The sequence below is a fragment of the Pleuronectes platessa genome, chromosome 20 (assembly GCF_947347685.1).
Source record: "Pleuronectes platessa chromosome 20, fPlePla1.1, whole genome shotgun sequence".
NCBI classification, from domain to species: domain Eukaryota; kingdom Metazoa; phylum Chordata; class Actinopteri; order Pleuronectiformes; family Pleuronectidae; genus Pleuronectes; species Pleuronectes platessa.
The window spans coordinates 851,231-865,390 of record NC_070645.1 but is presented as its reverse complement, the minus strand read 5'-3'; the positions used below and the strand labels follow the sequence as shown (position 1 = coordinate 865,390).

At 42.7% G+C, this 14,160-nt stretch overlaps 1 protein-coding gene across 1 annotated transcript in view; it reads left to right on the top strand.

The window, feature by feature from the left end:
• The window catches only part of pde1ca (phosphodiesterase 1C, calmodulin-dependent a), a 142,337-nt gene that overhangs the window by 74,568 nt on the left and 53,609 nt on the right, over nt 1-14,160 (top strand). Inside the window, exons 12-13 of the mRNA XM_053412856.1 lie at nt 2,498-2,618; nt 12,405-12,486. Coding sequence (XP_053268831.1) covers nt 2,498-2,618; nt 12,405-12,486 — 203 coding nt within the window. The remainder of the gene's footprint in view (nt 1-2,497; nt 2,619-12,404; nt 12,487-14,160) is intronic.

Sequence of the window (14,160 nt, the reverse complement as noted above, 5' to 3'; positions counted from 1 at the left end):
TGTAATTACTGTTTTGGTAAGGGTCTCTGGCGAAATGATTGTCTAGTACTGAGAAAAAATCAAGACCGTAATCAGTAAGAGCACGCCATAGACTGTAAAACAAATAGAGTAAGAGTAGCGATTAACACTGAGAACCAGAACTAAACAGCAGATGACATCAACCTGCCTTTTTTAATGTGTCCCGTCTTTTGCAGTCAAAAGCGTGACACCCTCACCCCGAAATGTCTCTGTCAGAAAAGATAAAAGTGGCCACAGAGTGCAGAGTTTTCCCAAAAAATTGACCACATCCTGTTTTTTTACAAAGTTAACTGGAAGACCGGTGTGTTTGTTGTGTTCGTAGCAAGTTTCTGTGCTCAAAGAATATAATATTCGTCGACACTATGAGACTCACCATGGAGAAAAATATGACTACCTGCAAGGACAACTGAGAAAAGAGAAGATAAATGACCTGCTAGCAAGGCTAAAGATAAAACAGTCCGTTTTAACCCGGACCCGAGAGATAAGTGATGCAGCAGTGAAAGCTAGCTACCTTATGCTAATGAAATAGCATCAGCCAGAAAGCCATACTGTGAGGGTGAGTTTGTGAAAACATGCATGCTGAAGGCTGCAGAAACTTGGTGCCCCGAGAAGCGGCAGGCTTTTGCCAAAATAAGCCTAACGAGGAATACTGTAATGGATAGGATTGCCGATCTTTCAGCAGATTTAGATGTCTGCTCCGGAGGCAGAAGCGCTGCCATGCTTGACATCAAACGCGTCAGAAAGCGAGGGAATCTGGCGAGCATATCCCATGCAGATAAACAGTGGGCTAATGTCTGAGTTTTTGGTCTTTATATTTCTAGTTTATCCTTAAAATAGTGTTTATAATCCAAAAACCCTTCACCAATGATTTAAACAGAGGAATATTGTCGTTATTTATGCGTTATTATGCTATGATTTTACTGGTCTGGCCCACTTGAGATCAAAGTGGGCATTATGTAGCCCCTTAACTAAAATGAGTTTGACATCCCTGGTCTAGGTGATTTTCAGGGTGATGCAGGTGAACCGGGTTACTGGGTTTTGTGCTTAATTTATCCTGCTACTAACCTGCATGAAGGCTAGGGATTAGTGACTAGAATGGGTAAGGCAGTTAGTCAGAGTGATGGGGTTCCTTATTTAAAACAGCCTGTCACCCTGTCAGATAGTGGCGACAAACTTTATATTAGTATGTAGTTATTGCTTGTTGGAAAAGTGCCTCTAGGTTGCAGGTGAACTGGTGATAAAAATACTCCGGAGTTAGAAACGTTAAGACAAGATGCCCATCTTCGGGGGGCTGAACTAGCCTATGTTCTGGCAAGACAACAGTTGGAGTTGGAGCGATATAAGCTGGAGCTTATGGACAAAGTAAAAAGGTTCATGCTGGTGCAGCAGGCCCTGCTGAGAGATAGAGACACTCCCAGAGGAGCAGTAATCCACATCTATCCCTTCCCATCAGCCATCGTCAAAACTATAACCAAATTAATGCGCACTGCCTGACAACTGGTAGAAGCCGACTTTCATGTGATTTGTTCTTCTCAGTCTTGCTTGCTTCCCCAGCTGAAGAATCCAGTCATTCAGAGTAAGAGCATAGAGAGGTGCAGCCAATGCTAGCTAATCATTTCATTAGAACTAATTGCAATGATTGGTGAAGTTTTTTACAGTTCTGCAAGGGCCACATAGAGCAGTTTTTTTTAACTTTTTTTCAGCATTTATTGTAAAATGGTAAATGGTTTTGTATTTATATAGCGCTTTTCTAGTCTTGATGACCACTCAAAACGCTTTACAGTACAGTTTTACATTCAACCATTCACACACACATTCATACAGTGCATCTATTCGCAGCACTTTGTTATTCTACGGGGGGGCCATTCGGGGTTCAGCATCTTGCCCAAGGACACTGCGGCATGTAGATGGGTCAGACTGGGGATCAAACCGCCGACCTTCAGGTTGGAGGACGACCACTGTACCCCTCAGCCACAGCCGCCCCCCAGCGATTGCAGGCTAATGTAGTTTTTTGGGGAAACTAGCTCAGGATTTAGAGCAGGTCATCCACTTACCAGAATATTGTTGGTTCAATCCCTGGCTTCTCCGGTCCTTAGACAGGACACTGAACCTAAAATGCCACAGATGGCAACTGATCATGGGAGTGATATGTGATAATAGGGTGAATGTGACATTACAGTATGAAGCACTTTACAGTGCTATCAGCAATAGTCACTGATGCTTACTTCCTGCTGAAAAATGTGCTGGGATCTCATCAATGGGGGAACCAGCAAGACAAATTGTAGTCCTCTTGTTTTTCCTTGAAAAATTACACTTTCCTCTCATCAGATTGTCCATTTTATGTTTCTCAGCAGAGAAATAGTTTCAGAGAGTAAACTAATTATTTCTTACCAGACGGCGGATAAACTCGCATGCTCATAAATTTAAGCAGTTGGGGAGCAGTAGGTTGGGTCATTGACTGACTGGACTTTATTTGCAGGATTGACAAACCGAAGGCCTTATCTTTGCTGCTGCACACCGCTGACATCAGCCACCCAGCAAAATGCTGGGAACTCCATCACCACTGGACCACATCCCTTCTGGAGGAGTTCTTCAGACAGGTAAAGCCAACTGTGCAGATAACCTTTACAATATACTTTAAACCCAAACAGTTCTACAAACTCAAAAGTTTATTTTGGGTTTACTTGATGGGTGGTTTTCATGGCTGTACCCGTAATCACCAATGTCACTGTGTCATATTCTCTCACATCATTTTTCTTTACACTGTATAAATTAGTTTAAATCCATTCATATTTTTCTATATTTCTATATATTTATTTCATATTTATACTTATTACTGCTGATGTATTTTTTGCTGCTGTGATATTGCAAATTTCCTTCTTATCTTAATGCTTATGAGTTTGTAGTACTGTTCTATTATTAAGTAATGTGGTTTTAATTTAACTTGGATCAATGTTTGTTAGTGAATATCCATATCTGAATTATAACTTTGTGTGTACGGAGGGAGGCAGTGTCTGAAGTCAGAACACTTTCAGGTTTCAGAAAATGCAAGATGGCTACCCTTAGGATAGTGAAGAGGCTACAGAGAAAAACGAGTGAAACTGCCTAGGTTGAAAATAAAACCCAACATAACCTAGATTTACATTACATTACTTTTCATTTAGCTCACGCTTTTATCCAAAGCAACTTACAATTCAACCATGATGGTACAAACCCAAAACAACAAAAATCAAGCAAGTGCAATTTTCTTCAAGAAAGCCAAACTACAAAATGCTATATGTAAGTGCCATATAAGTGCTACTAAAATTCAACGTTTTTTTTCTTATCCAAGGTGTAGTCAGAAGACGTGTGTCTTTAGTTTGCGGCAAAATATATGAAGACTTTCTGCTGTCCTGATGTAATTGGAGAGCTCGTTCCACCATTTAGGAGCAAGGACAGCAAAGATTCATGATTTTAGAGTGGTTAGCTGGGGGAGCAACAAGCCGATGGGGGATGCGGAGTGGATGGGCTGGGGTGTAAGGTTTGACGATATCCTGGATGTAGTCTGGACCTGATCCGTTTGCAGCACGTTACGCAAGTACTCATGTTTTGAAATGGATTCGGGCAGCTAATGTTAACTAGTGAAGGGAGCAGAGGAGCAGAGTAGTGTGAGTGAATTGAGGTAAGTCGGTCGGCTGCATTCTGGATGAGCTGCAGAGGTCGGATAGCACTAGCAGGTAGACCAGCCAGGAGGGAGTGGCAATAGTCTAGGTTTGAGATGACCAGAGCCTGGACAAGAACCTCTGCCGACTTCTGAGTGAGAAGGGGGCGTATTCTCCTGATGTTGTGCAGCATGTATCTACAGCAGGGGTGTCAAACTCAAATACACAGTGGGCCAAAATTAAAAAATTGCTATAAGTCAAGGGCCAGAAGGGTTCAACGTTTATTTAAAACTTATTGAAAGAACTTTAGTGCACATATTGAACCTGGAACTAACAAGGCCTATAGAGTATTGCTGATAAAACAACATTAATTAGGAAATAAATGAAATATAAATAATACATAATACATGAATAAATATAAAAGTAATAAAATCAGGTTCATTTACTGCTTATGGCTCTACAGTATCTGCGTCTCCCACAGCCACAGCTTGGTTTTAAAAGCCCTCACTGTAGCGTACATGTCAGTGATGACACGGCCCGCCCCTGAAGCTGCAGGTTGAGCGCATTCAGGTGGCCTGTGATGTCACACAGAAACGTTTTATTGCGGAGCTCTGTTGTGCCTTTCCCTTTGCTTTCCATAAACTCACAGATCTCCTAACGCAACTTGAAAAATCTTTCCAGCACCTTTCCCTGGCTTAGCCATTGCACCTCTGTGTGATTGGGCAAGTCACCATATTCTTAACTTAACTCCTCCAGAAAAGACTTGAACTGGCGGTGATTTAAACCTTTGGCTCTGATAAAGTTAACTGCTAATGTGACGATCCTCATCACACGTTCCATTTTCAAGGCTTTGCCACACAACGACTCCTGGTGTATGATGCAGTGATAAGCTGTCAACTCACTTGTGACGTTTTCCTCCTTAATCTTTTCTCGGATCCTCCCCACCAATCCACTCTTTTGACCGCAAATCGCAGCTCCCACCTATCTTTACAATTCCTGTTTTCAAATTCCACTTTTCGTTTAGCAATTTTTTGGGGAGAGGGGTAGCGTTTGCGGGTCGCGATTGACGAGCTGACACACGGGCAGTGCATTGTGGGCAGTGTTTGCCAACTCCTCAGTAAGGTAAGTAGCTATTGGCTGTCCTAAAAGTCGCTAGATGTCGCTAAATTACGTCATCGCCTAATTTGCATAACTGTAATGGTCGCTATAGGACGGGGGATCTCAAACTTTTGCAAGCTGGGCCCCCCCGCCACTACCGCCCTCAACTACACCACAATATATACAGTGGCGCAAAAACATTTCACACGTTCTCCCACTTAAAAAGATAAGATGTCTGTAATTTCCATCATAGTTACACTTCAACTATGAGAGACAGAATGGGGGGAAAGAATCCAGGAAATCACATTGTAGGATTTTTAATGAATTAATTGGTAAATTCCTCGGTAAAATAAGTATTTGGTCACCTACAAACAAGCAAGATTTCTGGCTCTCACAGACCTGTAACTTCTTCTTTAAGAGGCTCCTCTGTCCTCCACTCGTTACCTGTATTAATGGCACCTGTTTGAACTCGTTATCAGTATAGAAGACACCTGTCCACAACCTCAAACAGTCACACTCCAAACTGCACTATGGCCAAGACCAAAGAGCTGTCAAACGACACCAGAAACAAAATTGTAGACCTGCACCAGGCTGGGAAGACTGAATCTGCAATAGGTAAGCAGCTTGGTGTGAAGCAATTATTAGAAAACGGAAGACATACAAGACTCCTGATAATCTCCCTCGATCTGGGGCTCCACGCAAGATCCCGTGGGGTCAAAATTATCACAAAAATCCCAGAACCACACAGGGGGACCTAGTGAATACCTGCAGAGAGCTGGGACCAAAGTAACAAAGGCTGTTGCCCAGCGACAGCCCCAAAATATCACTGCTCTAGAGGAGATCTGCATTGAGGAATGGGCCAAAATACCAGCAACAGTGTGTGAAAAGCTTGTGAAGACTTACAGAAAACGTTTGACCTCTGTCATTGCCAACAAAGGGTATATATCAAAGTATTGAGATGAACTTTTGTTATTGACCAAATACTTATTTTCCACCATAATTTGAAAATAAATTCTTAAAAAATCTGTGATAGTGATTTTCTGGATTTTTTTTCTCTCATTTTGTCTCTCATAGTTGAGGTATGCCTATGATGAAAATTACAGGCCTCTCTCATCTTTTTAAGTGGCAGAACTTGCACAATTGGTGGCTGACTGAATACTTTTTTGCCCCACTGTAGATAGATAGATAGCTTGGAGACAGTGCTATGCTTGGAGATGGTGAACTGTTGTTGCTGGAGGCCATCACGTTTACCTTTTAAAGAAGTCCACAGGCTTCTCTTTCAAGTCGGGTTGTTTGGTGTCGAGGTGCCTTTTTAATTGCATGGCTTCATGCTGTCATTTGCCAGCCCCTTGGCACACAAAACACACTGGGGACATTGCTCAGTCATGCCAGTGACGGTGAAACCAAACCTCAAATGGCTCTCGTCATATTTGCGAAGCTTTGGCTTCTTCGCAACTGGCCCATTGGTTGCCTGACTTTTACGAATCAGAAACTTGTCCATAGTTGTGTTTGTTTTCTGATACAGTGTGTTCGATGTTAATAAAGTTGTAATTGCAACATCGTGGTCTTGTGAGTGTTTGTATGTGTGGCTGTGAGCGACTTGCACACGAATAAGACTGTGCTTGGCAATGGTTCCTATAACGAACAGTACCTAATGTAGACAGGGACAGCACAGAATAGTATTCAAGTGCTGGTGTTTTATTTGTTGCAACACGGTGGATGATTGAAGATGTAAAGGTAGGTGTTAAGGAGAAAAGGGCTAGCTCTTGGGGCTATGAACTTTCTAAAAAAGACTGTGGAGCAAATTACTCCTTAGATTAGGCTACGAATAGGCCTGCTGCAAGTGCAGGAAGGTATTACTAAGGAAGGAGTGAGTCTTTAAAAAGACTGTTTATTAAGCAATGAATATCTGAATTATAGAGGAAACAAGAGCAATCGCTCAAACTCTGCAGGGTTTCGTCTCAGTGAGGGTGAGCGCTGACCATCCCTGAAGTTACTTTTAGACTCGGAAGCGTACGAGCAACTCGCGTTAAAATGATAACACTCCTCTTTTGATTGGTGGATCAGGAACAGTATTTGATTGTTTATGTCAGTCCAGCCCCTAGCATTTCACTGAGGGAGCTTTCATTTTTAAAATAAAAAGTGAATGCAATACGCTTCCGTATTCTTCTGTTGATTATGTTTTTTTTTTTATCTTGCCATTGAATTAGGCCATCACTTCTCAAAATAACTTCATGACTTTAATGCTGTATCTAGACCCACATACATTAATAAATGTTGTCCTGACAAAGTCGCTAAAATGGCAACACTGATTGTGGGATTTGTCACACACTTGACCCGCCCACTCATCAGCCAATGAGAGCCTGCCATCCCACACAACCCCCCAGCCATTGATCTAGAAATGTCACATGCCCCATCCCGACCTGTTCACTGACCCTAGGGAATTTTCAATACTCATTTTGTATTGAGAACTTGCAAAACACTGCCGGCGGGCCAGCTCTAATAGTAAATAGATTTGATCTTGCGGGCCAAAGATAATTCATCTGGATGTGGCCAACGGGCCTTGAGTTTGACACATGTGATCTACAGGAACGGGTTGTTGCAGTAATGTTGGCAGTAAGGGAGAGTTGACTGTTGAGTGTCACACCCATGTTCCTTGCAGTCTGGGGGGGAACTACCACGAAGTTGTCAAGGGTGGGAGAGCCTTTCCCTGGAAGGAGAAGTAGTTTGGTCCTGTCAAGGTTGATTTTAATTGATTTCTTTTGAAAGGAATATTTGCATTCTCATTCTAAAAATGTTACTCTTATATGTACATGTTATTTTGCTCTTAATCATGGAGTTGAATGACTCTTTCATTATGTTAAGGCAGTTTGGTGCATTGCTGTTATTGTCACGGGTATGGGGAGGACCCAAAAGCAGCACAGGCAGACGAAATCTCAGTCGGTAATGCCCTTTATTATTCACTGCAGTCTTTAACAGTTTATACAGTGGCAGGGTGAGAAGTTTTGGCTCCAGTGATCCTCTGCGAGATCTGAGAAGGAGTTAGCCTGGTGTTGCTGACTGAAGGTAAAGTCAACAGCAGGTGGATTACCTAGCTGGCAGACAGGTCCAGTGGTGAGCTGTGTAGCCATAGAGTTGAGCAGGTGCGTAACTAGGAGGGAATAGGCGAGACTCGTGGTCGAAGACAGAAGGCTGAGGTAATATCCAGGGCAGAGACGAGGCAGGCAGGTCGGCAACAGGTGATCAGTCCGGGGAAAAAACCGCTGGAAGTCAGGCATAACACAAGAACAATCTGGCACTGAAGCAGAGACAGGAGCAGGCTTAAATGCAGCCAGGGCTGTCACAGGTGTGGAGAGTTGGCCTGATGAGGAGGTGTGGCTGACAGGCAGAGTGGAGCAGAGACAGGTGAGTGGAAAAATACCAGCAGACAGGAGATGAGCAGACTGTGACAGTTATGCTAAGAAATTATGCCAGTAATTGAAAATATTTACCTGTGCCACTGCTGGCTACCTAGTCTGATAATTAAAAATGTTCATCAAATTATGGTTATCTGTTGTCAGGTGCGGTAGTATTAGCCTCTCTGTTAACATTAATTAAGGTGAGCTTGTTAACAATTTCATTCCATTACAATTCATGCTTATCCTGATGCTTTTATCTAAAATGACTTCCAATTAGTTAACATCTATAACGGGCCAATCCAATTAGGTTGAGTTCAGCATCTTGCCAAAGGACACTTCAGCATGCAGATGGGGAAGACTGGGATCGGTCCGCCAACCTTCTGGTTGGACGATAACCCCTCTTCCCTTTATTGAAGGCTGCCCTGTAGAGGACAGGTTACTTCACCCTGGTTGATACTGCTGTAGTTATGTTACCCTCATATTATGGAGCCAGACAAGCTAGAAACTCAAATTGTCTGGTTGTAGTACTAGTGTCTCGATCCCGGTCTTCCCCATCTCCATTCCGAAGTGTCCTTGGGCAAGATACTGAACCCCTCATAGAAAAAAACCGCAAATATATACATGTCTGCTCTTTATGAATGGCAAAACAAAGTGTACATTAAATCGCTTGAGTGGTCATCAAGTTTAGAAAAGCACTATATAAATATGGACCATATTCCCCATCAGTAGAAGAGCCATCAACTTCAAGACTTTATTGTCATATTCACAACAACAACATACAGCACTTCAATCAATCCAATTTTATCTGTATAGCCCATATTCACAAATCACAATTTGTCTCATAGGGCTTTAATGTGACATCCTCTTCCCTTAACCCTCATCAAGAGAAACTACAAAAAAAAACTTTTAACAGGGTAAAAAGAACGCAGAAACCTCAGAGAGAGCCACATGTGAGGGATCCCCAGCATTGTGGAACTTTGGTGCACACAGATGACTCATCATTAATTTGCATGAATTGGAATCGATCTGAAAAATATGATTTAAACCAGTTTAGGGTGGTTCCTTTATTGCTAATTAACTCTCCTAATCTCTGTAATAAAATGATGGTCAATTGTGTTGAATGCTGCACTAAGATCAAACAGTGTGAGGACAGACACAAATCCCTGATCTTGTCACAAATTCACCGTCTTACTAATATTTTCAGTTTGTCTGTTAAGTTTTGTATACTAATTCCCTTGTCATTTCAGAACTTTGCCACTCCCCTCCTGCTCTGTACTTCCTCATTCCTCTGCTACCTTCACCGGCTCCACCCACAGACGCACCTGTCTTCCATCTTTTCATTAGTCACCCCTGTATATCTGCCTGCCTGTTCCCCTTGTACTCTGCCAGATCGTTTAGTGTGTTTGTGCCTATACTTTCCAGCATTTACCTCCTGACTCTTCTCTTGACTGACCTCCACCGTGACCTGCATGTGTTTCCCTGGACTCCTCTTCTGCCTGCCCCTTGTCGGATCTGTTTGTATCGGACTGACTGCCTGGCTCCTGCTCCGTCTTTCCTGGATTCTCTCTGGCCTGCTCCTTGCCGGTTTTGTTGCATTGGACTGACTGCCTGGCTCCTGACCCCTGCTACGTTTCAATAAACCACGAACTTTGCTTATTCCCACTCTGCCTCATTGTCGTTGCTTCTTGGTTCACGCCTGCCATTCTGCCAGCCCTGACAGATCTGAAGCTATTAGAAGGTCATTAGTGACGTTTGCCAAGGCTGTCTCCATCCTGTGATTAGCTCTAAACCCAGACTGAAAGTCTTCATATACATTTCTTTCCTGGAGAAACTCGCACAGCTGATTGGCTACAGCCTTGTCAAGGATTTCAGACAGGAATGGATATTGGATTAAATCTTTCTTTCAACCAAAAATGCTTTGCGTTGGTTATGGGGTACTAGGCAAAAAAAAAAAGTTGAGAACCACTGGTCTACAGATCTGTTAGCTCTGTAGGCGAACTGTAAAAGGTCTAGCAGGGGGTTGGTGATGACGTTGAAGTGGGGCAGGACAAGGACTTCGAAATACTTCATTACCACAGAAGTCAGGGCGACGGGTCTTTATTCATTGTAGGGATAGTTCACCCAAAAATGATAATTCACTCATCTACTCAACCCTATGTCGATGTAGGGTTGGGTGAAATACAATTTTCTTCAAGTAAGCCTAACTACAAAGTGCTATATGTGAGTTTTTTTTTTTTATTCAAGATATATCGCCCTGCTAAACTTGGACTACCTAAACCTGTCCCTGTCTCCAAGCCTAAAACCCTTCTCTTTCACCAACTGTCTTTAGCTGTGAACCAGCGTTTGTCGTTGTTGTAACTCGGCCTGGTACGTGATAGGATACAGCAGTCCTCACAGAAACTGATGTATGAAGTCAGAGCCTCTGTGTATTTATCCAGACAGTTGGTAGCAGACCTAAAGACATCCCAGTCAGTGCAGTCCAATCACTCTTGAAGGTCCTCCACAGCCTCCTTTGTCCACTTCTTAAATGTCCTCACCAAAGGTTTAGAGAGCTTGAATAGAAGACGTTCTTTGATGTTTTGTCTTCGACAAAACACGCTACTGCGCCTAGGGTTCTGGCGGGGGAATTAAGACATGCAACCCTTGGGGAACCATAAACCAAAATGAGTCCGTCGATGCAGCTGCGTGGCCAGCCACGGTTGCAGTCGCAGTACTATAATTCGGCCTTTAGTGAATGCACACTGGAGAGAAATAGTCCGGGGGAGGTGTAAAATGTTCACGTCTGCGGCATGTCTCCAGCATATCTCCCCCTCCTTCTACGTTTCAGATATGCTGGAGTTGTTGCCCATATGTTCATGAGCTATTGTCTGGTGAAAGAGCTCCGGGTATCAGAGCAGAAATCAGGGAAAACACAAAAGTGTGCACAAACACACCAAGGCGGCCATTTGCGATGCTATCTTGACCTTAACGGGTGGTTTACCATAACCAGTAAAAAAAAACTGGATTCTCACATATGTGTCCCTTTGGTCCCGGTGGGAGAGAGTAGTGTGTAGCGTGTAGGGTTCAGGAGATGGTATCTTCAGTTGACCTTTTTGGCCTGTAGACAAACTGAAATGGTCCAGATAGTTAGGTAGGAAGGAGTTGGATTTGACTAACGACTCAAAGCACTTCATGATGCTGGAGGTGAGTGCTACTGAGCGGTAGTCGTTCAGGCAGAAGGTTTAGATACAGGGACAATGATGGTCACCCTGAAGCATGCAGGGACTACAGACTTGAGCAGTGACAAGTTTTAAATGTCTGTGAAGGCTGATCTGCACACACCTTCAGAGCTCAGCCAGGGATGCCATCGGGTCCAGGTGCCTTGCGTGTGTTAGTTAGTTTAAGTGATTTACACACATTTGCCCTGGATATTACATTTAGGCAGCGGGCCAAGGCCTCTTTTTCCTCCACATTAAGGGAGTTGCACTCAAAGTGAGTATACCAGTAAAGTTCTGGGAGAGATGCAGACAACACCTCAGCACTGCTGGTCCTCTTTTTCAGTCTGTGATGGTTTTTAGTCCAGCCCACCTGTTCCTAGTTTTGGTGACCTGGTAGTGAGACTCCACTTTGTCCCTCTACTGTCTCTTAGCACTGCTATGACCAGTCTGGAGCACATCCCTGGACTTGCTTTACTCCTCCAGATCATCTGAGTTGTGGCCGTCATTCTGTGCTTTAAGTTTGGCATGGACGTGACCATTAATCCAGGGTTTCTGGTTTGGGAATTTCCGTACGACATCATCGATGCCATCGAACCATAAAATGCTTCAAGATTTAGAAGCGTTTTTATTCGTAAGGACTGAAAATTTGGCCTTCAAATCGTACTTTTGAATCACATTAGGAGGGGATTATAGAGCCACTGTAGGCTTAAGTACACATTACAGCCAACAGTAACTCGTAACATGCAAATTGTTTGTATTTAGCAGGAATATGAGCCAAACATTGCTGACTCTCCTTACTGTGGTCACTAAAACACTAATGCTGCAGTCCACAAAAATAGTATTGCTGTTTAAACATTCTTAGATAATAAACATTTTAGCACAAGAACCATTTTGAGTGATGTCAACTTCATTATATGTCTAAATAATGGTGCTTGATATTTTTATTGGTCATAATGTCATAATGTTGTTCAGAGGAAATTATGCATTCCTTATTTTGTATTGTAATTGGAAGTGAACCTGTGCTGACTTTGTGATGTTGAATTTGTTTTCAGGGTGACAAAGAAGCAGAGTTGGGTCTACCTTTCTCTCCACTATGTGACCGCAGTTCAACCATGGTGGCACAGTCCCAGATTGGTAAAGTACACTAATACAACAAATGCTTGATTCATGTTAAGTCCCCAGGGGACATAGTGGTTGTTTATATTTGTATATTTGTAAAATAAGTTTTACTTCACTAAACCTGGTAATGAGTATCAGTTGTACAGTTATGAGACCTGTACTATGAATTGAGTTATACCTCCTCTGATTTAACTCAGGGTTAACAAACATGTTGTGGTTGACAAACCCTGGATGTCTGAATCAGTGTTAAACAGTACTACAAAGATGATTAAGATTTTGTCCAGTTAAGTCAGATATTTTCCTTATTGGAGTATGTTTACAAAGATGTCCTTATGCATAAAAGGGGCATCTTCAGCAGCACAATGAGATGCTTTGTAATGACCCATGCTCAGTACTTGTCTTAGGAAATGTGCGCATTGATTCTAAGGGGACACAAACAGTTTATAAAATGTGGTAAATGGCCTATACAGTTGCAATCAGAAATATTCAACCCCCTCACCTCAAAAGACATTATAGTGATGTGGATGACAGATAATGACAATAAATTACAAAAAAACTCATTAAACAACAAAAGATATGTATTGATACATATTTGAGTTATTTTGACAACAGAAGCTGACTTGAACTGCATGTTCAGTATTATTCATCCCCCAGCTTCAGTACTTTGTGGCGCATCCTCTAGCTTTTATAACTTCTAACAAACGTTTTCGGTAAGTGCGGACAAGCTTCTTACAACTCTCTCTTTTGCCCATTTTTCACGTGCAAAAGCCTCTAGCTCAGTGATGTTTGATGGCTTCCGTGCTGCAACTGCCTCCTTTAAATCCCACCAAATATTTTTAATCAGATTTAAATCTGGTGACTGAGAAAGCCACTCAAGGTCGTTCCAGGACCTTTTCTCAACCAAGCTTTGCTTGAAATGGAGGTGGGCTTTGGATCATTGTCTTTCTGGAAAGTCCAATGATCACCAAGGTTTAATTTGTCAACAGAAGGCATCAAATTCCTCTTTAAAATGGCCTGGTATTTCTGAGAATTCATGATGCCAGGTACACGATCAAGATTACCAGTTCCTGCCACAGAAAAACAGCCCCACATCATCAATGACCCACCATCAGGCTTAACCTTGGGGATGGTATTCTTCTGGTTATAAGCCTGTCCTTTTGCATGCCAGACCTACCGCTGGTCCATATGTCCAAATAGTTCAAGTTTGGTTTCATCAGTCCATAGAACTGTCCCCCAAAAGTAAGTCGTCTTATCCAAATTCCTCCTGGCATATTTTAGTCGACTTTTGATGTTCCTTGTGGTCAAGAATTGAGTGCGTGTTGGAGTCCGACCATGAAGTACTTGTTTATTCAGTGCACGTCTTATAGTTGCCACTGAAGCATTTGTACCAGGCTTCATCAGGTAATCCTCTTTAGGTGTCTTGCCGTCACACAGGGGTTTCTCTTAGTTGTTCTGACTAAGTTGCTGAGGGCCCTTGATGAAATGTTGGGCTTTATTCCGCTTTATTTCGAACCGTTCTCTGTAAACCCTAGAGATGGTTGTGCGTGAAGATCCCAGTAGATCAGCAGTTTTTTAAATACTCAGTCCAGCCCGTTTGGCACCAACAACCATGCCACGTTCAAAGTCACTTAAATCCCCTTTCTTCCCCATTCTGATGCTTGGTTTGAACTTCAGCAAGTCGTCTTCACC